This window comes from Diospyros lotus, chromosome 6, assembly GCF_014633365.1.
Source record: "Diospyros lotus cultivar Yz01 chromosome 6, ASM1463336v1, whole genome shotgun sequence".
NCBI classification, from domain to species: Eukaryota; Viridiplantae; Streptophyta; class Magnoliopsida; order Ericales; family Ebenaceae; genus Diospyros; species Diospyros lotus.
In genome coordinates this window covers 7,441,666-7,467,109 of record NC_068343.1, presented here as the reverse complement: position 1 = coordinate 7,467,109, position 25,444 = coordinate 7,441,666, and the positions used below count along the sequence as shown (strand labels likewise).

At 37.2% G+C, this 25,444-nt stretch overlaps 3 protein-coding genes across 3 annotated transcripts; 2 read left to right on the top strand and 1 right to left on the bottom strand.

The window, feature by feature from the left end:
- Nucleotides 1-1,280: 1,280 nt before the first annotated feature.
- Nucleotides 1,281-2,957, bottom strand: LOC127803352 (probable WRKY transcription factor 7). The gene is made up of 3 exons (XM_052339510.1): nucleotides 2,090-2,957; nucleotides 1,875-2,000; nucleotides 1,281-1,683 (listed from the first exon to the last, which is right to left on the bottom strand). The coding sequence occupies exons 1-3, from the start codon at nucleotides 2,785-2,787 to the stop codon at nucleotides 1,524-1,526; spliced, it is 984 nt and encodes a 327-aa protein (XP_052195470.1). The 5' UTR covers nucleotides 2,788-2,957; the 3' UTR covers nucleotides 1,281-1,523.
- A 4,880-nt stretch (nucleotides 2,958-7,837) lies between these two features.
- Nucleotides 7,838-16,156, top strand: LOC127804213 (beta-1,4-xylosyltransferase IRX14). Its single transcript, XM_052341025.1, has 3 exons — nucleotides 7,838-9,349; nucleotides 9,464-10,018; nucleotides 15,494-16,156. Exons 1-3 carry the CDS (start codon nucleotides 8,637-8,639, stop codon nucleotides 15,744-15,746), a joined length of 1,521 nt encoding a protein of 506 aa, XP_052196985.1. The 5' UTR covers nucleotides 7,838-8,636; the 3' UTR covers nucleotides 15,747-16,156.
- A 1,065-nt stretch (nucleotides 16,157-17,221) lies between these two features.
- Nucleotides 17,222-20,403, top strand: LOC127804904 (cysteine proteinase mucunain-like). Its single transcript, XM_052342002.1, has 4 exons — nucleotides 17,222-18,069; nucleotides 18,805-19,040; nucleotides 19,132-19,272; nucleotides 19,786-20,403. Exons 1-4 carry the CDS (start codon nucleotides 17,601-17,603, stop codon nucleotides 20,062-20,064), a joined length of 1,125 nt encoding a protein of 374 aa, XP_052197962.1. The 5' UTR covers nucleotides 17,222-17,600; the 3' UTR covers nucleotides 20,065-20,403.
- The last annotated feature ends 5,041 nt before the right edge of the window (nucleotides 20,404-25,444 follow it).

Here is a 25,444-nt window from a genome sequence, read left to right as displayed (position 1 = left end):
TTTGATTTAAGGCATATTTCACCTAAGGTCTATACAATCTATTTATTTATTTGTATGAGTGAACAAAGGTGAAACCCATATAGTAAGTAGCCCTTGTCCTTGTTCAAATAATAATAAGAATCCGAGAAAACGCACAATTTCAATTCAGGTATTCAAGTTGATACGATCATCATCATGGACTTGGTGCTTGCTGCTGCCTGCGCATGTCTATTCAACTTTATCCGTGTGAATTAAGTTTGTTTATTTATTGGCTCCACAACAATAACATTATACCCCATTTGTATTTTATTAATTATATATATTCTTTAATTATTATTTTTTTTTTATCATCTATCATCTCATTCTAAGACTCACTATATATGAAATGAAGGATGAAATAAAAATTAATTTCAGTTTATAAAACTTTAAAATACCGAACATAAAATAAGATTATTTACTCCTGGCATATTTTATTTTCAATATAAATAAATTAAATTCTATATCTGTGCTTGTCCAACCATCTTGGCGACGAAGACTTGGGGGGGGCGGCAAAGGAAGAAGGGGGAGGGACCATAATTTCCACGGGAAAGAAGGGAGGGAGGGTTGACGTTAAGCAAAGGCAAAAGCCAGAGCCAAGAAGGCGACGGCAAGAGAAGAGAAGAGAAGGTAGGGACCATTCAACTCCTCAAAAGGGTTGCTTCTTTAACTCTTCCACCCACCCATTTTGACTTCTGCCCCCCTCTCTCTCGTCGCGTTCCCACTCTAATGCCAACACACAAGCCCAATCCGATTGCTTCCTTCCACACCACACGACTTCAGTTCCTTTCTACCACACCACACATCTCTCGTTTCAAAACCCCCATCTATACATGTCCAAAATCTCTCTCTCTCTCTCTCTCTCTCTCTCGGTATGTATTGTTGGTCAATATAGAATTACAATTAGCCGTCTCAACTGCCAACCACTGCTTCTCTCTTGTCCCTGGATCAGTCAACCGTCTTTAACACGGCGTGGTCCACAACCATGGTTGAATGTTGACTCTTTTGTTTTCGGTTTGGCCGTCTCCTCCTCTCCCATTGTTAATATGGCTGCATCCCCCATGATGATGACTTCTCCCCCCCCCCCCCCCCCCCCCCACCCCCTCAATTATAAAACAACAAAACTAAAAGAAAAGTAAAACCGGAACATGGAATATGGCATCCGAGGAGGAGGCCACACATCACAACACAACCGAACCATAGCTAAAGCAACCAAGGAGAAAATAAAATAATGAAAAACATAAAAAAAAAAAAAGGGAAAGAAATAAAGCAAGAGCGAATATAGCCCACCCACTTGGGATTCTTTCAAATACGTTTTACCAAATCCACCATCGCTCCTTCCTCTCCCTTTGTGGATTCATTGTAAATTACACATTTAAAAAAAAAAAAAAAAAGACCCAGTGACCAGTGTTGTACAAGGAATTAACTAATGAACCCACTAAAATCTCCTTCGAGATAGCGAGCGCCGAGTCACTGACTCGCCCCAGTTAGCAACTATGCCGGTGACCCTAAGATGACTCTAAGATGAGGCCAGCCGTTTCACCGACGGAGAGAGAGTGGTTGTGCTCTCCTTCGTAGGTTACGGTGAGCATCGTCGGGTCGTCCAATGCCCTCTCCACGTGTTTACGCGCCGGGCAGCCCCTCACGCTGCTGCATTTGTAGTATCCCCTGTTTTTATATGATAAACAAAGGTGTCAACCCGTGTAACTCGGATCGATTCAACTCATAATTGGAGAAAGAAGAAAATCCGGGTCAAACTCAGAAGGCAAATGTTTCTGATTGAGAGGGTGACTGGGTTATGGCCGAGTCAAGTCGGTGAGTTAAGAAAGGATGGACTGAGTTTGAGAAGTATTACGGACCTTGGATACGGAGAGCCTTTAATGGGTTTCTGGCCGTACTTTCTCCATGAGTAATCGTCCGGCGGTATGTCCGCCATCTTGGAGCTTATCGCCGGAACTCTAACAACCCTCTTCAGCCGCAGCTTTCTGAATCCATCAAAGAACCAAGCTTGCGAAAATTAGAGATGAATCAAATACACTTAGAAAAAAGGTAGAGAACAGTAGAAAGGACAAACCTCTTCTTGGAACAATGGCAACGGCCGGACGAGCCACTACACCGGCCGGAACCGGCGTTTTCCGACGAGCTGCACTTCCGCTTCAAAGAAGAAGTGGATAACGGTGGTCGTCCGGCGGACGAGACCTGGGACAGATGAGAAATATGAAACGCCGGAGACGAGGACGACGGCTGCTTGACATCGGTGTCGCCGGTCAACGAAGACATGAAGGACGTGCCGCCGGAAATCGCCGGAGAGTACGAGAAATTGATGGTCTTGGAAACCGAGTCCTTCCTCTCGACGACTCTATTCACGATCATCATCTGGTCGTGCTGAGATTGAAGATGGTGGAGCGGGTTCGGGTGGGAACCCGCGAGCGGAACCTGCTGGATTGGTCTTGGGCAATAAACCTTAGTAGCACTCTCAGAGCCTTCTTTGGTCTGATTTGCCGGCGGAGAGGCCAGAGGCGCCCGTCTGAAACGGGCATGGCCGGTCCTGGTCCGGCCCAGAAGAGAAATAACCCGCTTAAACTTGTTGACGGCGACATCGGCCACCGCTCTGCAATCCATCTCGAGCTCTGACCCGGCCGGCGCCTGACTCGACTGGGAAAGCAGCCTGATGAGCTTCTCGACGCTCTCAAACCCAGAAGCCGCCTCTTGAACCACAGCGTTCTCTTCTAAGGCGCCATTTCTGTAACCGATCGCGAGCTCCACCGCCATGGTAGCAAACCATCAATTGCAGAGAAGCAAAATTGAGATGGAAAATTGTTGAGAGCAAGAATTGGGATGGTGAAAAACGTAGAAGTAGAAGAAGAAGTGAAAGTGGGTGTTGGGTTTAATAATATGATGGGTTTGATTCGGAGGTCAAAAAACGATGCGATGGGCGAGGGGGGGGGGGGGGGGGGGGGCCAAAAGGGTCCAAGGGGTGGGTGACTAATCAATTGCCCAACCATATTGTTCTTCTTCGTCGTCTTTCTTTCTCGTGGCGTCAAACTTAGGTGCGAATGCGATTTACCCACATCGCCAAGCAACCTTTTTCAACGTAATGTCACCTCCAGGACTCATTTCAATTGCTGGGGACTCGGTGGGATTATCAAATTTAGTTAAAGTCTAATACATTTTAATATCTGGCATTTAACAAATTATTATTTACACAGTACGTGAGTTTGAGAAAGAATAATAGTGTTAGAAATTATTACAGATTGTGATACTTTTTTTATTAAAAAAAATTAAATATATATATATTATTATTAGCTCTTTTAATAAACATATATAATACATGATTAAAACACAATCATCAATTATAATTCTTCACCGTGAAATTTCCTGATTCCTGTAATACTACTACTGCGGTTCATGTTTAGCGCTCCCGTAGACATGGGCATCCACACCACACCACACCACACACACACGCACTGTACTCGTAATAATTCAAGTTTGAAAAGCGCGTCGCCCCTTGTATGCTTTATAGACTAGACAGACACAGCCAAGCGGTGAACTTCCTCCCAAATTTCAGGCTCGAATATTAATTTTAAGGTTCAAACCCCTTGCCTTCCTTCTTCAACGTTAATTAGTTCTCAAACATGGATCCTGCGTTTAAATTTTTTTAGAGGCATTTATTTATATTTTCATCATCAGGCAATAAAGAGAAGATAAAATAATTCCTCATTTTTATTTATTTATTTATTTATTTATACTAAAGAAATACGTGGGGGTGGGGGCGACTTGTCTCGGGGGTTGTGCAAATAATTTAAAAAACAAAACTTTAAAAACTTTTATTCAAGTTTTAGGTTTAGTGAGATGTAAGCATCGGGTGAGACGTTGGGGGGGTGGGGGAGAGATTGACCTTTTCTACGCGGTGGGGCCCAGCGGAGTGGAAAGAGAGAGGGCAGGACAGAGAGCTGTCGTTTTTGGTCCAATTGAAAATAGTTAATGGGAAAAGATGAGGTCAAACAAGCGTCCTGCGCCGTCGGATAAGGGGCACTGGAGGAGGATTATCGCCCTGCCCTGCCCTGCCCGCCTGCGGCGACAGTTGACTTTCCTTTCCATATATCCAGTTGATTTAAGTTAAATTAAATTATATCTTTGATATTTGAAATTTAGTTTTTTATTTTATTTTTTTGAATAATATTTATACGAGAGAGATTGAGTTTGGTGTAGTGATATAATTAATTTTTTTATAAATAAAAAATTTATTAAACAAAAAATTAAAAAGACGTTCATAATTTTATGTTCAAACATATCTTGAATATCAACGACTAAATAAGTGCACAAATAAAATCTCCTAAACAAATAAATAAGAAAAATAAAATTATACAATTATTTATAATAATTATAAAACATCTTCAAAATATTGCATTGAAAAAATTAACTTGCAATTATTATTAGACAAACTTTTTTAAAAATTTAAAATTTTTGGACACCAATATCAATATTTTATGTAAATTCTATGTGCATTAAAAACTAAAAGAGACAATCCCATAGCCTACCTTAAAAGTTTCTCTGTTGATAAAATATTACACGTTAAAAAAATAAAATAAAATAATTTTTTAGTCATAAACCATTAGCGAATGTGTCCCTTTGTGTGACCAAAACAAATCTCCTCCTTCAAAATAGAAATTAGAAAAATAAAATTTTCAATTCATATTATAAAATTAAATTTTACATTTTTAATGAGAAATTTAATCATTCAATAAAAAATAAATATAGGCCTAAATTTGTTCAATTGGAAGAATGTATGCTAAGACAAGGAGTTCTATACTCATTAAAAAATAATTATAATTATATTATTTTATTAAAATAATTTATATTTTAAAAAATATTTAAAGATCAAATAATCATGATAAATATGATATAAAATATTTTACTTAAAATCCACATTGGGCTTGGAGAGACAAGATAGACCACTGTTCTTTCCGACCCAAAATGGTAGGAATGGTCGGAGGTGAGCCTAAAACAGCAACGAATGGGCTTCGGTGATCGATCTGTTCGAGAGTGGTTGACATCTACAAGTACTCTAACACTTAAGTGAATAAGAGAATAAAATTGCAGAGTATTAGTGGGGCTAGAGAAAATAACATACATTTATCTATGAGAAAAAATAGTTGATGTAAAAGGAGGAAATGTCTTCCTACATGTATGTGTCGTATGTTTATAAGATGATGGGACTAGATATTCAGCGTCAATAGGGTTCCCTTGACAGTGGCATGATGTTGATAGGACCTTCATTAACGTAAATGAGATCCGCTATTAATGAGGATGAGATCTTGAGTAGACGTGAAAATATCCGACGTACAGTCACAATGATGTTATTGTAGGTTGACACAGGATTAGGATCTAAGCTGGGGGCCGAGGTCGGCCCCATAAGGAACTTGATTGGTCCGTGGGCCAAGACAGAGTTGGGTTGGTCGAGGAGCTTGATTTGGGTCGATACGATCCACTCGATATTGATCATATTGATAGATTTTTTTTTTTTATTATTTATAAGAATATGGTTCTCCAGTTGATGAGTTGTTACGCGGATGAGTAAGGACTTTTAAATTTATAAATTATTGGCTAACCCCTTAATTTAAATTCCAGATGCATGTGGAAGGCGATCCACATGCACCGACGGTTGATTATCCTTTTGGGTCAAGAGTCAAAAGTTTCTGCAGTATTTGGGGACAGACAAGATCCAAGAGCCTTGGTGGCTTCACACACACACACACACACACGTATATATATATATATATATAAAAGAAATTGTTAGGCTTTATTAATTATGTGATATTTAATTTTAATGTAAATGATTTTGCTTAAAATTATTTATTATGAAATTGACCGTATAAATACAAAATGATTACTTAATGTCACACAAAATTCGTTCAAATGGCAATTTGGTATGTATGTGGATTGTGGACGTGGGTGCATTAATTATGTGATCTCTCGTTTTCATGGATACTAATATATATATATATATATATATGCATGAATATTGGCCCGCCGGACCAGTTTTTAACCTAACTCCACTGCTAGTACATATCACAACACACCAACATGCCTTCATCAGACTTTGGGGTTCGGTTGGATAGACACGTGAGAGTGGGAAGATAGTCAAAGATAAAAAAGGATAATCATTGGGAGGTTTAATGGTTTTTTAAATATTAAATATTACTAATTCTGAGTTAATACCTCAACAGCCTTCTCCAATCGAGTGCAATTTTGTTCACCCCTTTGACGGGTGACTATGGCGCTCACAACAATTGTGAGAGTGAAAAATAAAACAGAACGATAATTTTATTCATTCCATATTGTTTCGTTATTTTTTACTCTCACAATTTTTGTGAAGATGATAGTCATCCCGTTAAAAGGATGAATAAAATCGCACTCTTCTCCAATACTAAATTTTTTAAACTTTCTCCAAAGATAAAAATAAAGATGATTAATATTTAATTGATTGCAACAAATTTATAATGCAGCTTTGGCCACCTATATATATTGCTTATTTTAATTTCTTAATGCTCATACTGCTGCTGCTGCTGCTGCATCTGCATGAATGAACTATATGTGGATTGACAGGTGAATGAATTTAAAATGAAGGAATAAATAATGCTCTCTCTCTCAAGCAGCCATCCATTAATTGGTAGGTTAGATTTAGATCACCTTTCCTTTTTTTTTTTTCTTTTAAAAAACCATATATTTCAATAAAGAAAGAAAGAAAGAAAGATGAATACCATGGTACCTGCTGTTGAAATTTGAAAGAACAATATCTTGGATAAAGACCCATACAACCACATGATTTTGTATGAATTTTCTAGTTTTTTGACATTATTATTATTGTCTCTGTCTAATCCCATTTATAATAAACACTTAAAACTCCATAGATGTTCCGCATATAGAAATATTTGAATTGAAATTCATAAATACAATGAATTGAAGCAAATCTAACTAACAGAGTTAAAGAAATATTCACAAAAACATGGGATTTAAATTTTTTTTAATGCCGATGCCTTTTGTTCATTAGTAATAGAGAGTTGTTGTTGATGAAATAATTTTACATAAATGTGAGTTAAAACAAAGTTGCTATTTACAAGTGAAAGTCACATCTATATTTATGCATCTGTTGTCAAAACAAATAATACTCAACGTGAATTCTAAAATTATGAGTTCATGACTTCACGTATCAATTTCTTCAAATAAGATTGTATAAGCAACATCATATATAAGGTAGCGATGAGGAGACGTTTGGTTTGGTTAATGAGTTGATGCACAAGGGGCTTCGTCCCAATCTTAGAAACGAAGCCATGGATGTTGTGAAAGAAAGGGAAAGGAGGCGCACACAACAAGGGCCAGATGATGGACCTGTCCCAAAATTGGGCTTCCTGTTTGGTTTGACCAAGATAGAGAAAATGATTCAGTGCTACTGGTGGTGGTGGGGACTAATCTAGGATCCTCTTAGTTTTTTTTTTTTTTTTTTTTTAAAATGGCTGTGTATATGGTTTTGGGCTTCTTTTTCCCAAGGACGGTCCACGCCAATTTGGGCATCTTTTTCCCTTTTTCCCCTTTCCCTAAAATTGCTTCAATCATTCATCATGAGCTCAATTATTAATAATCCATCTAAAACCATGGGAAATTTTTATGCTATGCTGCTGCCCAGTGACATTGATATTTTATATAACATAAGGTGGTGTATATTATACGATATAAACAGCGTATTTCTTTGCATAATATGTGTGTGTTATTGGTCACATCTTTTACAATGATAGCCATACCCTCTCTCTATATGGGTGGAATAGGCATAAAATTTTCCATATTCTCAGAAGAAGAATCCGGTTGAAACGTACAGAAAAAGAATCTAAAACGAACAAAGAAAAATAGAAATTCAATTGTCAACTAATGCATTCTTGGTTGGTAGATGAGGTGAGTCAGTGCAAACATTGACGAGGGTTTTTGCATCGGGTGGGTGGGTGGTGGTGCATCGGCATCGGCATCGGCATCGGCATCGGCATCAATTATGTGTCAATAGTCAAGACAATGGTGGTGCTTCTTCTGCTGTCACAGTGGTTTTTGTAATTAAATGCATGATTCACAACAAAATATCACATTCCCCTTAAATATATACGATTAAGTGCATCGAGTCAAAGAAAAGGAACTGAATTTGTTGTTGTATGATTAAATGGTATGGTAATAACTGGATCTGGCAGCAGAAATGGAGAGGGGGGGTAGGGTAGGATAGGAGATGCTGATGCTGGCGCAAAGCAGGCTTCTCCGTGTCGGAGATGGAGCATCGTTGATTGTTTTTGTTGCCCAGAAGGGAGTCTCTGTAGAGTGGAATACAAGCAAGGAAAGAGAGAAATAACAAAACCAGAGAAAGAATTCATTCGTAAACCCAAAGAAATCTTTTGATTACATTGCACCGCACCGCACCGCACAGCCCAACCACCACCAGCTCCCCCATCACCACCTAACCAATCTCTTCTAGAGCCAGATTCTCGCTTATAGCTTCAGCTTCATCCCAAGTTTACCTCACCAACACTACTACTCTCTTTCTCTACCTCTACAGTAGCCGAGGAGAGAGAGAGAGAGAGAGAATGAAGCTTTCAGCGTTGCAGCAGAGCTACGCTAACCGGCGGAGCAACAGCTTGAGAGGATCGCCGACGTTGGACGCGTCTCTGGACGGTGGAGTCAAATCGCCGGCGGCCTTGTTCTGGCTAGTCCTCCACGGGCTCTGCTGCCTCATTAGCCTAGTCCTTGGATTCCGATTTTCTCGCGTCGTGTTCTTCCTCGTCTTCTCCACCGCCAACACTGGTAACCTCTACTCTTCTTCCTCTTCCGATGTCCTGACTATTCACGCGACTTCGTCGAATCTCCAACCGCCGGCGAATAGGTCCGTCGTTCCGAATAGCAGCCGGGTGGTGGTTGGGCGGCACGGGATCTTAATCCGGCCCTGGCCGCATCCGGATCCGGTGGAGGTCATGAAGGCTCACCGCATAATCGATAGTGTTCAGAGAGAGCAGAGGCTTCAGTACGGGATCAAGAGCCCTAGAACTGTGATTGCCATCACTCCGACCTACGTAAGGACTTTCCAGACTCTTCATCTGACTGGTGTAATGCATTCGTTGATGAATGTGCCTTACGATCTCATCTGGATCGTTGTTGAAGCTGGCGGGGTCACTAATGAGACCGCTTCGCTGCTCGCAAAGTCGGGGCTTCGAACCATCCACGCTGGATTTAGTCAGAAGATGCCGATTTCATGGGATAACAGGCACCGATTGGAGAGTCAAATGCGGCTTCGCGCTTTGAGGTGAATTAATAGCTTCATTGTTCTCCTTACTGTTTGTATTTGTTTAAGATTATTCCATTTGCTTTGGACTATTGGTAGAGTTAAATTTAATTCACTAGGTATTTGATGGATCAGAGTTGTGAGAGATGAGAAGCTCGATGGAATTGTGATGTTTGCGGATGATAGTAACATGCATAGTATGGAGCTCTTTGACGAGATCCAGCAAGTGAAATGGATTGGGGCAGTTTCAATTGGGATTCTTGCTCATTCAGGTAATCCTGAAGACGAATTAACAGTAGTTCAGAAGGAGGGTGAGGAGAACTCGCCTATGCCCGTTCAAGGTCCAGCCTGTAACTCATCTGATAAATTGGTTGGATGGCACACCTTTAATTTGGCTTCATATGCCGGCAAAAGTGCAAAATATATTGGTGACCAGGCAATTGTGTTACCGAGGAAACTGGAGTGGGGTGGGTTTGTTTTGAACTCCAGGTTGCTCTGGAAGGATGCTGAAGATAAGCCAGAGTGGGTTAACGACCTTGACAATGTTGCCGATAGTGGAGGTGATATAGAAAGTCCATTATCTCTGCTGAAGGACTCTTCAATGGTGGAGCCTCTTGGCAGTTGTGGGCGCAAGGTCTTGGTTTGGTGGCTTCGTGTTGAAGCTCGTGCAGATAGTAAATTTCCAGCCAGGTTAGTTGTTTTCTAGCACTCTTTTCCATTCGAGTATACCCACTTAATGATGTTAATTCAATTAACATGACTTGATTCTCACATATATTTAAGATAATTATGATGTGGATTGCCAACTCTTCCTGAACCTGCTATAGTTTTCTGGTCTTTTGTTTATGGTAGTGGTGTGACTGCTAGTGCATAATCATTTTTAGTGTTGCTGAAGAACTGATCTTGAACCTGCGTGTTACATGTCAATTCCCTGAAATACTTGAAAGGTGAAGATGTCTCGTGTTAACTTCTCCTGTAGAGTACCTTTATTAATCTTTTAATCAAGTACAATAGCTAATGCCAGTTCCTAGTTTTAGGGAAAGCCTATAAGGGCTTTTGGGTCCTTTCAATTGTTTGCTTTCTTAAGCGCACATCTCAAATTTCTGTATTTTGCAAGCCTTCCTGTTTGACAGACAATAAACTAGTGGTACCAATACCAAGCATGGATAAGAGGTGTACTGAAATGCCTTGGCCTAAACAATTTCCCATCTTGAATATCATTCTGTGACCAATCCCCATGAGTCACTTGAGCGAACTACAATGAACTGACTCACTCATGCCACTGACAAGAAACAAAATGTGAATATATACTTAAAATGGGTTTTTCTATTTGTAGGACAAGTATACTTATAAACTTCATTAATCATTTCTTTTGCTTGGCATTAATCTTTCTTTCTTTTTTTTTTCGATAAGTACAAACTAACCTTAATTTCAAGATGTTTTTATGAATAGAGGAGTAAAAGTGGGTTGCCAACTAAATAGAAAGTTGGACTAAACTAGTGTGAAAAAATCTTATGGTAGTGGTACAAATTAATTTTTTTAATGTTCTAGCCCTTGGATCATCCCATGGTTACCTAAAACTCTAATGCAACAGTAACTCTAATAATATTGAAGTTATTTCTTTTATTCACAACTGGTCCTTACTTTGGACAAAAGAGGAGGATTGCGTTAAGTAGCCGACCAACATAAAAAATTGTTAGATCATGTATCATCAATCTTGGGAAAGATAAAATTCATTCAGCCAACATAATTCTTTGGGAAGTTGGATGGATTCAAAAGGTGATGCTGGTGAAGATCTCCCCTAACATGTGTACTTTTTTTTTCATGTTAGGAGATTGTATATGTTTATTAGTTGTTTAGATCTTCTAGTTTGGTCTTTTGTTGTAAGGCTTGGGATATGCCCTACCTTAAAGCAATGGATGATTTTTTGTTTTAACGAAATTCTTATTTACAGAAAAAAAAATTCATTTAGCCGACCAGATATAATGGTATTAAGGCTTGGGATTGTTTTGTATCTGAAACTAATATTCTATGAAGTTACTTTTTGAAAATACATTCTCTAACAATGTCCAAGCACATTGCAAAATGGTTGGTAACAGTTCCATAACTTTTTTTTTTCCTTCTTATTTCCTTAAATATTTAGGAGGAAATAAAAACAATAACCAAAATAAGGAAAAAATTGAAGTATTCAATTTTAATTTTAATTTCTAATCTTATGATTTGGATTTTGTTTAAATTTTGGATTTTCGAGTTTTAACTTTTATGTTTGTAGGACTTGTTTAGATTGTTTTTCCCAACATTCATTTAGATTAGCTGTTACTTTTAGTAAGATTTGTTTGGAAATTTGATATATCATTTTAATTAAATTTTAGCTAATAAAAGGCATTATTGATGTAATTAAAAGAGTGATTTATTTGGAATAGAATTGTTACTTTGCTAAATTGTCTCTCCCTCTCTACTTCTTCCTCTTCTTTTTTGGATTCTTCTCTTCCTTGCTTGATTTTTCTTCCTTTCTTCTCCAACTTTCTACAATTATCCTGCTGTCCTGCATCACACAAACTAGTAGGAATTTACTAGGGAAAAATATAAAGGCCACAATTCTTAAAGAATTTATTTTTTTTCATATGATCAATTAAAGCAATTATAAGACTTTATCTTACTATTTTTTTGAATGTTTAATCGCTAAAATTTACTTCATTTCTTTTCTTTCTTATAGGTAATGAAGAAAATTACTCTGCCAGTACTTTGCTTTCAGCAGTTGTAACCCTAGTAACTTTTTAGAGGATGTACTTTTAACTCTCTTGTTCTCATACTGCAAAAATCCCCATCCTATGTAACCTAGCTAGGATTAGCACGTTGTTGGTCCTTTCTTGTCATGCCTATTCAGAAACACCTAATTTGTTAATCAATCTCTTGATCCAATTGACATCCTCCTTGGTTATCCAGATTCTTGTTTGGCTCCTGACTAATTATTTGGTAGTTTCCATTTAAAACTTCAGTATTTTAAAATGTCTAATCTCTTGAGTAGAAGTGGACTGACTAGAGCAACCATTATTTTGCAATGCACGTCCCATCTGAATCACACCCTGCTGATCCAAAACTACGTTCTGCTGTAAAATTTAGAATATTCTACTGGTACTGCTGAAATTTGCAACCTGCTGAGTGGACTTGGTTGGTAGAAACTTCAGCCCCTCATATCTCACTATGATGGTTGTGATGCCTGCAACACAATAGAAAACTGCCATGAGATGTGCCAAAAGGACTCTTTGATACTTAAAGTCAGAGTTTATAAGGCTTAAGAAGGGGCAAAAATATATGAAGAGTGCTAGATACATGGAAGAAGAGAGTGAACCCCATGCATCGCCGTACCTTTGCTTTATTGGCGGGAGTGGATAAGGGATGAGGTTGATTTGGTTTGATAAGAGGCTGACCTTTTTGTGATGGAGCCAATCTCTTCATAAGTTGTGGTGAATCTTACTTATCATTCTTGACTTGACGAATGTGTCAATACTGTAGGGGCTTATCAATGACTTGAATTTGTCTCATAAAGTGAGAAGATAGCTAACAACTATCATTAATAATGTGAAGACAGTTAGGTGTTATCTAATGTGTCTTTCTTGTCCACTTAGCAGCTCACCATTATAACCACATAAATTGTGCCCCCACTTTCTTTGACTTGGTAATGGGTTTAGGAATAGAGTGATAATGTGGCATTTCCCCAGAGTGATTGACGTTCACTTTGCACTTCCTAACCTTTGGGTAAGTTTAATGTAGGGTAGTATTTCCCTATGGCGACCGAGGTTTGCCACGCGTTTCCTTGAGGTTAGAATTGTATCACACAATTCTAATGAAACATCAATGCTTAGAGAAAACTAAACATAATTATTCGTTCACTAATAAAAAAAAGGGATTACAATAGTATTTAGAGTTCTAGTAATCCTATTCACTAGGACTAGGAAATCTTTTCCTATTAGGAAACTAAACAAAATCTAAAGCTATTAATAATAAGACTAGGAAAGCCGCCCCCAGCAGCTCATGGACTGGCACAATGAGCAAAAGCAACAAAAACTCATGCAGATCTCTCGCCGGAAAAGCTCCCCCCAGAAGTTGAAGATAAATGTACTCTATATGCAAGTTTTTGTTCTGTTCTGAATCAGGCTGTGCCCTGTTGTGCTGCTCCTCCTTGATTTGATCTTCTTGTTGGCTGTTTTGTTGAAATATTTATCTAGCAAAAAACAAAAAAGAAAGGACAAAAATGAAAACTATGAAAGGACTAAAATAAAACCTAAACATTATAAATTAAATCCTTACACATTGTTTGAGACTTTGAGTTACCAAAAAGGACTGTAGGAGTATAAGCAAAAGAAAAAAATAAACTTTAGGAAATAGTGTACAAAATGAAAAAAAGATACCCTTGATGTATAAAAGCATAAAAAATAAGTCTAATAAAGCTTCTAAGGGGGATTTTCTTCATCCAAAATGTCCCAAATCAATACTTGGGCCTTGGCACCAATTTTATGTTGCCTCGTACATGTCTTTAGAGGTTGGTTCCCACGTCTTCTATCAGTTGTTTTCTACTTTTCTTCACTTTTAACAGGGCTTGAACTACCAAAGTGTCAATATCAACCCCTTTCAGATCTCTTAAATAGTCACTATCTTCTCCAACATCCAAAAATAAAACAGAAAACGTAAAAAATAATAATAATAAAAGAGCATCTGAATTGAGACAGTGAATCTGATTCTTAGTTCAATTGGTTGGTTTAGAGCTTAACCGACCAGTTCTTTTGGTCAAATTTTTGCTGCCAGCTAGACTGCTCCAGTGACTCATTCCCAATTTTTCTAGTCAAATTGGTCTGCTCGACCCATTTCTCTTGTGCTATGAATTTCTTGTTTTGACATTAAGTGTTATCATTTATCAACGTTTAAAAAAATTGGATTGGAATATCAAATTGAGAAAGAGAAGGTTATGATCAACAATTGAACCAAGTTTCAAAATAATTCACTGATTCAGTTGGTTCAATCAATTAATTTGTTGCTGGCCAATTTCTTCCTGCCTTGGACATCTGGTGCCTTGGACATCTGGTAACTGGTTGCCAGTTAACCTGGTTTGATAGGCTGGCATAGTTTGGGTTTTAGAACATTGGGTGTTACCCCATGACCATACTGGTACGTGATAAATGTTTCGGTGAGTTGATGTTCCTGAGTCATGCTATTTGTATGCCTATTAATATCCTGTTGTTTGTGCATGTTCCTGGCCCTTGCTCTTTGAGTGGATTATCTTATTTTAGAGTATGTGGTGAGTCATGGATTATGCATGTACAGTTCTACCTAACATTGAATTTGGTGTTGGGCGTTTCCATATGGTATCTTTTTCTATTGGAATTAATCATGTGAATCATGTACAAGTTTAATGTATTATAACAGTTTATTGCACTTGAGAGTCGTAGGAATATCCTTTATACCAAAAATATGGACAAAACAGAGAGTTTGAAATAGCATGACTTAGCACTTAACGGTTCAACTATATAAGTACCCATTGAAGTTTCTACCTTATAAAATATCAGGATAAGATGATTCAATCTCTAATCCAATTTTATCAGTTACTAGTTCATAAATCCAAGATTGAGTAGTAATGGAATTCCAAGTAACCAATTGGTATCCTCTGGGTCCCCCATTCATTGGACATCCACTTGTATTAACGATTGCTCTAGAGGATGTGCTGGCTAACCTTGCTGATAAAATCACTTGGGAGTAAATTACAGCAAGGAATTACCGCAGCATGTTTCCTTGATTGACAGTGGCAAGGCCGGAGAGACTGGCAGGATTGTAAATAACACTAGTATTAGAAAATGTTCATAGCTGTGAGATAACTTCTCTCTCTCTCTACTCATCCTTGAATTCTTTCATGGTTGGTTTTAGCACTTGCTGATGATGCCATGCTTCTAATTTGTTTGATGGAAATACAAGTTTCTTGGTTCTTAGAACTGCCGCATCTTGGTACAGTTGGACATAACTACTTGTTTATAGTGTGTCATTGTGGTTATAAATTGATAATAATTTCTTTTATGGAAGCACTAGTTTATTGATTGCTTCATTACTTTAGCTAATCTTGTCAATGTTTATCTCTACCTGTAATTTGAATATTAATTAGATTTATTCATGCAGATGGATGCTTGATCCCCCACTGGAGGTCACCGTTCCTGCAAAACGCACACCATGGCCAGATGCTCCTCCTGAATTACCATCCGAGCACTCGAGTGAGCAGACAGTGATTAGCATCGAGGAAAACAAAGAGAAGCAACATCCTACAAAAACTCGAACACACAGATCCAAACGGAGCTCCAGAAGTAAGAGAAAGCGCGAAGCAAGAGCAGAAGATGCACAGGTCTTGGCTAGGCGTCGGCCTGGAGAAAAATAAGAGCTTATTGGCGAACCAGATTCGAGAAGCATACAGTTAATCGTGTGGAATACATAGGATCTTCAGGCCTGGCTCATCATCATCAAATTTGAAGAGATCTGGAAGGGGGGGGGACATCCCTACATAATTGATATGCACATGAAAAATGCACATGCCCCCCTTAAAATTAATCTTTTATCAGGGTGACATTAAATTTGGTCTCATCAAAGAAATGGTGTGCCAACTGAATTCCCCGCAGCGCCTGCCACTTGCAGATAATTACTTGCCCAATATTATGCTCAATAGTTTGATACATAGTTTTCAGAATATATAGGAGTTACAGAATATTTGTGGTGCTGAATTTGAGCAAATTAATACTTGTAATAAAAAGATATCAATTCAATTCAAGTGAGAATTCTGCGTTCTATATATTTTATGAGGTATGGGCTGTGACACAGCCAAAGTTCCAGATTCTCTGTACCTGAATGCCGCCTTCTCGTTAAATGGATTCTCTTTCTCTTTCATTTAGATAAACGCACGTGAAATGCTCAAGTAACTGATCAAGATCTTACCAAGGCATTTATAATTAGGGAATTATGTATATTTTTAATTTCTGCTAGATATTGGCCCAAAGAAATTCGTGCAAGATTGCTTAAGATAATGCATTGGGACATATAATTGGTGGAGGTTTCTTCTAGTAGTGGTTAATGGCTGAGGTTAGAAAGTGTGGCCGTCATGATAAGTTAGTTGCGAAAAGTGTTGGTCGTTGCGGGCAAGTTGGAGCTCCAGGGTTTGCCTAAGCTAAGATTGTTACAATTATTGGGCTGAAGCACTTGAACTTATTAGGAGCCCTTGGGCTTGATGATATGGAGTGGTCCTAAACAGAGCTGGGGGGTCCGGCTAGGATTGGAAGCTTCGTTGACAATGCAGGAAGTTTGATGATCTTGACTGTTAGTTACCCTCCCAAAAGAACGGCCTTGGACCGTTGGGTTCTTGCCTAATTTTAGCATCCATCAACAACACCCTCCCTCTCTCTCTCTCTCTCTCTCTCTCTACATTGAATAGCAAAAAGTGGGAAAAAAAATGCAGTCATAGCAACAAGCCAATAACTTTGTGGTAAAGCGTTCGCCTATTAATTGTTGCTTCACCGTAAAAAAGTTAGAAAAAAGAAAAACAAAGCGCGCAGATAGATACCCTCCCAAGGAGGAATGGAATAAACTTTTTTAGGCTTTCGGTGCACATGCATGCATTGGGCACACACATACACGCACCCCCCTCTGCTTGTCTCTAGCTATTCATGGCACAACGTGGCCAAATTATTTTCTCCAAAGCACCCCACCAAGCACAAAGAAAATTTTGGTATTCTAAATTCTAATTCAATACATTTGACAAAAATTACTGACCTAAAATAAAAACTAGCAAGCTTCTATATTTGGGCACTGCATCAGCAACGCACATGGCGATGAAGACTTGAAAAGAGTCCCGTGAATTGGAGCCGCCCCCTCTCGGGGATCTATACCTATAGGGAGTCGAGCCGCCCATTCATTTGCTCAGAGATACTGGAATCCTTGAGCAAGATGACGACTCCATGACCATATTATCATGCTCTGTTCTCTGCTTTAACTGTCCCCAAACCAAATTGGTTAAGATTCAGCAAAGTTAGTTCGGACTTTGTCACCGCCCACGCCCCCACACCCTATTATTATTATTATTATTATTATTATTATTATTAAATAACGTTTCAGAGACTTTAAATTACGTCCTATTATTTTATTCCTGCTTCTTCGCCTTTATAATCCCAACCCAAACCCAAGCCTTTTCCATCACCCTTGCACTCCAAGTCACAGTTGTTCCCACTGTTCTGTTCTCTCAACCATGGCCGCCGTTCTCTTCCTCCTCCTCCTTTTCGCTTCCCTGGCTCTTGCAACCGACATGTCAATCATCGATTACAATTCCAAACACATCCACGGATCTGCAGCATGGCGGAGCGACGAGGAGGTGATGGGCATCTACGAAGAGTGGCTCGTCAAACACGGCAAGGCCTACAACGGGCTCGGAGAGAAGGAGCAGAGGTTCGAGGTTTTCAAGGATAACTTGAGGTTCATTGACGAGCACAACTCCCAGAACCGTTCCTACAGGCTGGGGCTGAACCGGTTCGCCGACCTGACCAACAAGGAGTACCGGTCCATGTTTTTGGGGGCCAGGACCGACGCCAAGCGCCGGTTCGTGAAGTCGAAGGTGGCCAGCCAGAGGTACGCCGTCCGGGGCGGCGAGGAGCTGCCGGAGTCTGTTGACTGGAGGGAGAGAGGCGCTGTTGCTGCCATCAAAAACCAAGGGAGTTGTGGTAATTACCAATTAGCTTCATATTAATTCCGCAATTTACTGAACATGCAGGAATTACATGTTAATTACTTCATTTTGGTAAGGTTAAGGATTGTTTAAGAATTATTATTATATATGGTTTGGTTTTCTCAATTTTGAAGGTTAGGTTTGGTTAGGACCGGCCCATCTAAAGGTCACATCAATTTTATTTTTATTTTTATTTTTGCCCTATCTAACAGTCAGAGTGGGACTTTTGACTTTGAGTTTGAATTTTTATTTTTATTTTTATTTATAATAAGATACTTTATTTTTTACTTTATTGAATGATAAATAATTGGGAAGAAAAGAATAAATTTCATGCACTAAAAATTTATATTATTATATTTAGTCTCAATATGATATGTTCCCTTTGTTTATTTCTAATACTTAAAAGATTTTTATGATTTATTTTTAATTTTAAAATTATTATAATTGCCTTTTTCTTTTCTTTTTTTCAAAATATATAATAAGAAAGGGATGCTTTCTTGAAAAAAAAGGTAAAGCGTATGAATTTAAGAGGTCAAAAATAAATTAATATGGCTATAAAATGGCCCCCCCCCAAAAAAAAAATGATTTCAGTAGGATTTATTAAAAGAGAAAAAAGAGCAACAAAAAGACTTAAAACAGCCCAATGGGCTGGATCCCTGTTCCAAACGACTGATGAAAGTGAAACACCACTGACGTACGTTTCTGCTGCGGCGGCGGCGGCGCCGTGCAGGGAGTTGCTGGGCGTTCTCGACAGTGGCGGCGGTGGAAGGCATACACCAGATCGTGACGGGAGAGCTGATCGAACTGTCGGAGCAGGAACTGGTAGACTGCGACACCGCGTACAACGTGGGTTGCAATGGTGGCCTCATGGACTACGCCTTCGAATTCATCGTCGGCAACGGCGGCATCGACACCGAAGCCCACTACCCTTACCGGGGAGTTGACGGCACCTGCGACCCCATTCGCGTCAGTACTAATCCCTACATCTTTATGTATATATATGTGTGTGCGTGTGTATTAGTTGTGATTTATTTTTGGAGGGTTTGAATTGTTGCAGAAGAATGCTAAGGTTGCGAGCATAGATGGTTACGAAGATGTACCGCCCTACAACGAGAAAGCTTTGAAGAAGGCCGTGGCTCACCAACCAGTCAGTGTCGCCATTGAAGCCGGCGGCAGGATTTTCCAACTCTACGAATCGGTAGATTATTAAAACCCTCATCCCTTTTTGCCGCAACAGAAAAATTCTACTTTTGCAGAAACTTTTTATAAAAAAAAAAAAAAAAATCTCTCGCTGTGATATTTTCTCAAATACAATCTATCTAAATGAGAGAATCCGAATTTGTCAAAAGCTGGGAATTTTCTCTGGTTTTAAGGCATTATAATATTTTATTTGATTTTTTTTTTTTTTTGTTATGCGAATAATGCATAGATAGGTGTTCACCTGCAAGAATATAAATAAATGAAATCATCAGCCGCAATTTCTAAAAACTGTCCTTTGTATGCAAGATGAGCTGAACCCCCAAGTAAAGTTGTTTTGGTGTATGGATATCCATCAATTCTTTTAGCTTAATCTGTCGTCGTGCTGAAATTATGCCATCTGGATATTTATTTATCTAATTGAAGTGCCTGAAAGTTGCATCATTTAGTTAAGAAGCATCAATTCTGAAGTATAGTTGTTAACTTGGTTAGTTTCTCTTAAAATTTTCCTCAGGGCATATTCAGTGGTAATTGTGGGGTCGCACTGGACCATGGTGTTGCTGTGGTTGGCTATGGCACAGAAAATGGCATGGATTACTGGATTGTGAGGAATTCATGGGGAACTGGTTGGGGTGAGAACGGATATATCAGAATGGAGCGTAATGTGGCTCGGGCTCGCACTGGCAAGTGTGGAATTGCAATGCAGGCTTCATACCCCGTCAAGAATGCCCAAGACCTTGCCAAACCTTACGCTGCTGGTGGTGGTGGAATTGGGATAAGCAGCAGTGCTTGAACTGCCTCTGAAACTGGGCCTGTATAAGGGGAGGAAGTGAGAAGAATTGCAATCAATAACCATACCCTTCGTCGCTCCCTCTTAATTCATCATGGGGCATGCCTGCCCTCTTTCCGTCTTGGTCCTACTCATTAGTCGAGGATGGGGCTATTGATTTTTATTCAAAATATCATTATTGTAAATATATTCAACTCATTTGTACTGTGCTTTCTTACAACTGATGTTGGAAAGCATTTCCAGGATGATATCTTATCCTTGTATTTCCGGCTACTAGTTCAGTATTCATTCTAAATGCAAACTTGTCGTCAAGATTATGAATACATGCTCGGTTTTAAATAATTTATAATTTTATAAATATATTATTTAATATAACTATATATACATATAATTATTATATCTATATATAAGATATCGATATACAATATAGTACATCAAACCCGACCGCCGGGGGAGCCTATACCCTTCCTCTGATTTTGCCTGCATAGCAAATGTTATGTTACCTGCAAACCCGACTTAGGGACTACACCATTCCTCTGATTTTGCCCTTATAGCAAATGTTATGTTACCCACAAACCCGACGCAGGCATGGGGGGAGTGCCCTTTTTCTAATTTTGGGGGGGTGGGGTTGCGCTTTTTTTCTAATTTTTTTCGTGTAACAAATATTATATTATTCGATGAATAAGTCAATATTCTCGTTGGCATAATATATATCATATGTATTATGATTGATTTAGTGGGAGCACGTTTCCAAATTTCAAGAAACTCTTGTTTTCCCAAGGCAGAATTACGTGTAAGTTGCGCTAAATCCCAGCACAACCTACAATTAAATTTAAATTTATAGTATAAAAAAAAAAAATTTAATAATAGGCCAACCCAACTAAATCTAGCCCATGGTTCAGCCCACCCAATATTTTTGCAGCCCATCCCCTTTGACTTTTGCGAATGGCCAAACCATTCTCCCCTCGTCCTTTTGCAAACCCTTATCCCTCTCTCACTTTCGCTTGCTCTCGTTTTTACTCGTTGTCTCTGTAATTTGTCATCGCTCTTGCTTATTACGGTAGTATGACTAACACCCATATCGACTTCATCCGAGTCAAGATCTATACAATTGATATGTCTTATCTTCTGTGATTGTCTCGATTGGCAATTAAATCTAGATATTACAAGTTATGCTTATAATTTTTATGCTTTTTATCATATTTTTTTATCTATTTATACTTGATTTGTTCACCCTCAATCACTCGTTGTGACAATTTATGCTTGTTTTGTTCACTCCTTTCCCAACATTTTCTAAATCCGCCCCTATTTTTTTCTCTCCTCTCCCTTTCACTACCCACTTGTTTTTTTTTTTTTTCTTTCTCTTCTCTAGTTGGCGTAGTACAATAACAAACAATATTTGTCTGTTTCTCTTTTTTTCCTCGTGGTCAACTTAAAGACATAAATCATAGTGGCCTATCCATAGGCCCCAAAAAGAAGGGCCCTTACAAAATGTCTACCCAGCGTCATCCTTCACTTTTGTCTTAGCGTTAGCCTTCACACTTGCTTTCGGCATTTGGTTTTCCATTCCCCATTCCCATTTTGACAAATGAGCCTTAACAAAGTGCTTTTAATTAAATTAATAAATTTGTCACTTATAGTCTAAGCAATAATTGCATGAAAGGGTTCAACACGTACATTTTTTCTTTTATTTTTATTTCTTTTAACATTTGCAAAATAATATTATTTTGAATATTAAATGTATATCTACAAGTTGACGTTGTTACAACAAAACTTATATATATATATATATGTTGTTAAGCCCAGGGCAGTTTAGAATTAAAAATATTTTTTAATATAAAAAATAATAAATTTTACTAATAATTCAGTAAAAAAAATTTCAACCCCTCCAAAATTTGTGATGTGTAATTTTATACCTCAAAAAAAAATTTTAACCTCCACTACATAGATTTTTAGATCCACCCTTATATGAGATTGAAAGTTTTAAATTTCTCTTAAACATGATTATTTGGTATGATATATTATTTGTTGTTAATACGGTTAGTAAATATTTACAATGTTACAATAGATGATTTTATTTAAAAAAAAAAACTAAAAAGAAAATGATTTCAAATTTTCTATGATTTTTGCTAAAAACAATTACAAAATAAATGGATATAAAACTAAAGTTTCTTGAAAAATATACAATAAGGAGAATGAAACAATTTGATGAGAATGAAAATGAGGAGATTAAATTATCTATTGAAGAATCTTTTAAAATTAATTATTTTACATATTTAGTTACTCATACTATTTTCTCTCTTCAAAATAGATTTGAACAATTTAAAGTTTATAAAGATAATTTTGATTTCCTTTATGATGTAGAAAAGTTAAAATTACTTGATGATGATAATTTAAAAAAATAATGTGTAAATCTTAAAATTTTTCTAAAACATGATATGCTCTTTGATATTAATAGTTTAAATTTATTTTAAGAATTAAAAATTTTAAAAGAAATTATAATTATAGAAATAAAAATACCACTTACAATACTAAATTTTATAAAAAAAAGTTAAATTATTTTCCAAATACATGAATAGTTTATAGAATATTATTAATCATTCATGTTATTTTTAGTATAAAGAAATTTGTCAAAATTAAAATTAATAAATTATTATTTACGTTTAAGTTTGTCATAAGAAAGATTAAATAATTTGATTATATTATTAATTAAAAAATATTTATTTTTAAAATTATTATATAAAAATTTTAATTAGTGATTTTATATCTTAAAAAATAAAAAATATTTTTAATATTTTTTAAAAGACCTAATCAACTAGGGACCCCAACCCTTTGAGCTGACCCTGCTTCTCCTTTCGACCTAGGGACCACTGACGACGACGACGACGACTTCTCCTCTTCCTTCTTGGTTGCAACGATCGAATGCTTGTTGTCCATCTTCTTTGTTCAACTAGCGTGTGACCTTTTATCGATTCATCACTTTCTCCAACTATCGGACATTTGCAATATTGGCCCCGTTTGTTGCAGTTTAATTAAAAAAATTATAGGTTCTAACTTCTTATATTATAGTTTTTAAAACTTAGAATAAGTTGTGAACTTGTTTGTTACAACTTCTCAAAAGTTGTAGTTAAACAGTTGTGGTGTTTGACACCATACACTGTAAAATAACTTTTTTTTATATAATTGTCCATAATACCCTTAATAGTTATAGAATGATAATTTAAAAATTAATTAGTGTATATGTATAAGTTTCAAGTGTTATAAAAAAATTAATTAGTGTATAGAGAGAAAGGGAGATGGCGAGACAGAAGAAGATATTTGAAAATGGAGATGGCGGTAGAGAAGACAGACCCTTGATTGCTTGAACAGAAAAGTAATTTTTTGTTAAAAATAGGGATAAAATTGTCAAAAAAAAATGTAATTGTTTAATTAGAAGTTGTAAAAGTTGGGGTACCATAGCTTTTAGAAAGCTAACTTCTATCCCTTCTAAAAGTTAGTAAAAGCTAAAAGATAGAATTTTAAAAATTACGTACCCTTTTTTTTAAACTAAAAATTAAAAATTATAATTTTTAAATTGCAACAGGCTCATTGACCCCTTGCAGAGCCAAACTCAATCCCATACACTTACTTATGGTGCCGAGCCGAGCTCATCAAAATTTGACTGTATTTAACTCGATTGCAACCCTATTGAAATAGCAGCAGCAAGAAAACAATCTTGAACCCATTCTCAACGCATAAAACACTGAAAAAGTGTCGGTTACCATACTTCCATTATGAGGGTGAAAAAACACAGAACCATAAAGATTAAAAAAAATAATAATAACAGAAGCACGGTCTAAACTTTGCCTTTTTACTGTTTCACCGTCCTACCAGGCTACGCCATTGCTTTACTTTGAGCCGGACATATGCTGCCATATTAATAGATGGGTCAGCAGCTAAGAAAAGCCAGTATGATGGGTCAGCACAAGTTCTTCTTTACTTGGCACCCCTTTTTCGGTTTGGATTTTAATATCAAATTCAATGATGAGAATTGAGAACCAGACAAGATAGGGGAGATCTGTTGGTACATCATTCTATATATATCCATAATATCCAATGGATAAGTGCTACTGCAAGGACCCTCGTTTTGCGCAGTGATTTTAATATTTGAAACTAAGCACAAAAGTATGTTTAATTTAATGGCGCGATGTAGCATAATTGCAGAGAAGATATTACACAAAAGTATGTTTAATTTAATGGCGCGATGTAGCATAATTGCAGAGAAGATATTAACCATGATAAATACAAAATCTGTTTCCTTTATGTTTTCTTTTCCTGGTAAGAGTGGAGATAATGTGCAAGCAATGAACTAAAGCATGCGCGCATAAACAACAATTGTTCATCTTGTTGTCAAGTTGTCAATAAGGTGCAGTTTGATAGAGTAAAAAATGATGATGAAATTTGAATTCTATCTAAATTTTAAGAAATCCTATCAAACAGTTTTTGAATTTCATGAAATTTGAATTCCATCTTAGTTAAAAAAATGAAGATTTTTCTTAAAATCAAAGAATTGAAAAATCTTACTCCCCTTCTCTTAAATGTTTAAACGAGAGCATTATGCTTTATGTTTCCAGCTTGTTCATGCCATGGATACAGAAAAAGACATCTTACTCCCCTTCTCTTTATTCTACTTCTTCCATGTGCAAAAATTACATAATGTTTTTAGTTGGGTCAAGGAGGCATATGTGGAGATCTGAACCAGCTGTAAGGGATAGGAGAAGCTTCACTTTACTCATATGACATTACTCTCAATCTCATGAGAATAAGTTGTTAGTCTGCTACTCTTGAAGCGGATGTAGGATTTGGACATGAAAAATATTTTGAAATTGAAAAGTTGAAAGAGGCTTTTGAATATGGTCTAATAAGAGGAAAGATCGAGTTGCTGGAGTCGATGCAAAGAAGAGTTGTTTTCTTGGAGGGTGTTTGGCTTACCAGTTTGATTATTTATAAGCCATATATTGAATTGACTTATAAGTTATAAATTTATTTTATTACGTATTTATTAAAATTTAAGAATTTAAACATTACTAAACTTATAAATTATTTTAACAGTGTTTTAGATAAGCCCTCCCCCTCAACTTTTTTGCAAATGAGCTCTTGATAATTTATTACGTTGACCAAGTAAATAATAAATTTACTCTCAAATAATTCAACTATTTCCAACTCTCTGCCCTTAATCTCTCATTCGTCTTGCCTTCGTCATCGTAGCTTCTTCCATAGCCAACCTTCATCACAACTTCTCTATCTCTGGTCGTTATCTCCACTGCCCCTTGCTCTATTGTTTGTTGTTGTTGTGCCTCTATTACTATTTTCTCCATCATTCGTCGCCAGCCGCCTCTCCCAT

Excerpts from the sequence above, each read along its gene's own strand:
- LOC127803352 (XM_052339510.1), bottom strand. The coding sequence starts at position 2,787 with ATGGCGGTGGAGCTCGCGATCGGTTACAGAAATGGCGCCTTAGAAGAG. Across the intron at positions 2,001-2,089 it reads TGCCATTGTTCCAAGAAGAG|AAAGCTGCGGCTGAAGAGGG; the intron begins GTTTGTCCTTTC and ends TGATGGATTCAG. Across the intron at positions 1,684-1,874 it reads AAAGGCTCTCCGTATCCAAG|GGGATACTACAAATGCAGCA; the intron begins GTCCGTAATACT and ends ATATAAAAACAG.
- LOC127804213 (XM_052341025.1), top strand. The coding sequence starts at position 8,637 with ATGAAGCTTTCAGCGTTGCAGCAGAGCTACGCTAACCGGCGGAGCAAC. Across the intron at positions 9,350-9,463 it reads ATGCGGCTTCGCGCTTTGAG|AGTTGTGAGAGATGAGAAGC; the intron begins GTGAATTAATAG and ends TTGATGGATCAG. Across the intron at positions 10,019-15,493 it reads GATAGTAAATTTCCAGCCAG|ATGGATGCTTGATCCCCCAC; the intron begins GTTAGTTGTTTT and ends TTATTCATGCAG.
- LOC127804904 (XM_052342002.1), top strand. The coding sequence starts at position 17,601 with ATGGCCGCCGTTCTCTTCCTCCTCCTCCTTTTCGCTTCCCTGGCTCTT. Across the intron at positions 19,041-19,131 it reads GCACCTGCGACCCCATTCGC|AAGAATGCTAAGGTTGCGAG; the intron begins GTCAGTACTAAT and ends GAATTGTTGCAG. Across the intron at positions 19,273-19,785 it reads TTTTCCAACTCTACGAATCG|GGCATATTCAGTGGTAATTG; the intron begins GTAGATTATTAA and ends AATTTTCCTCAG.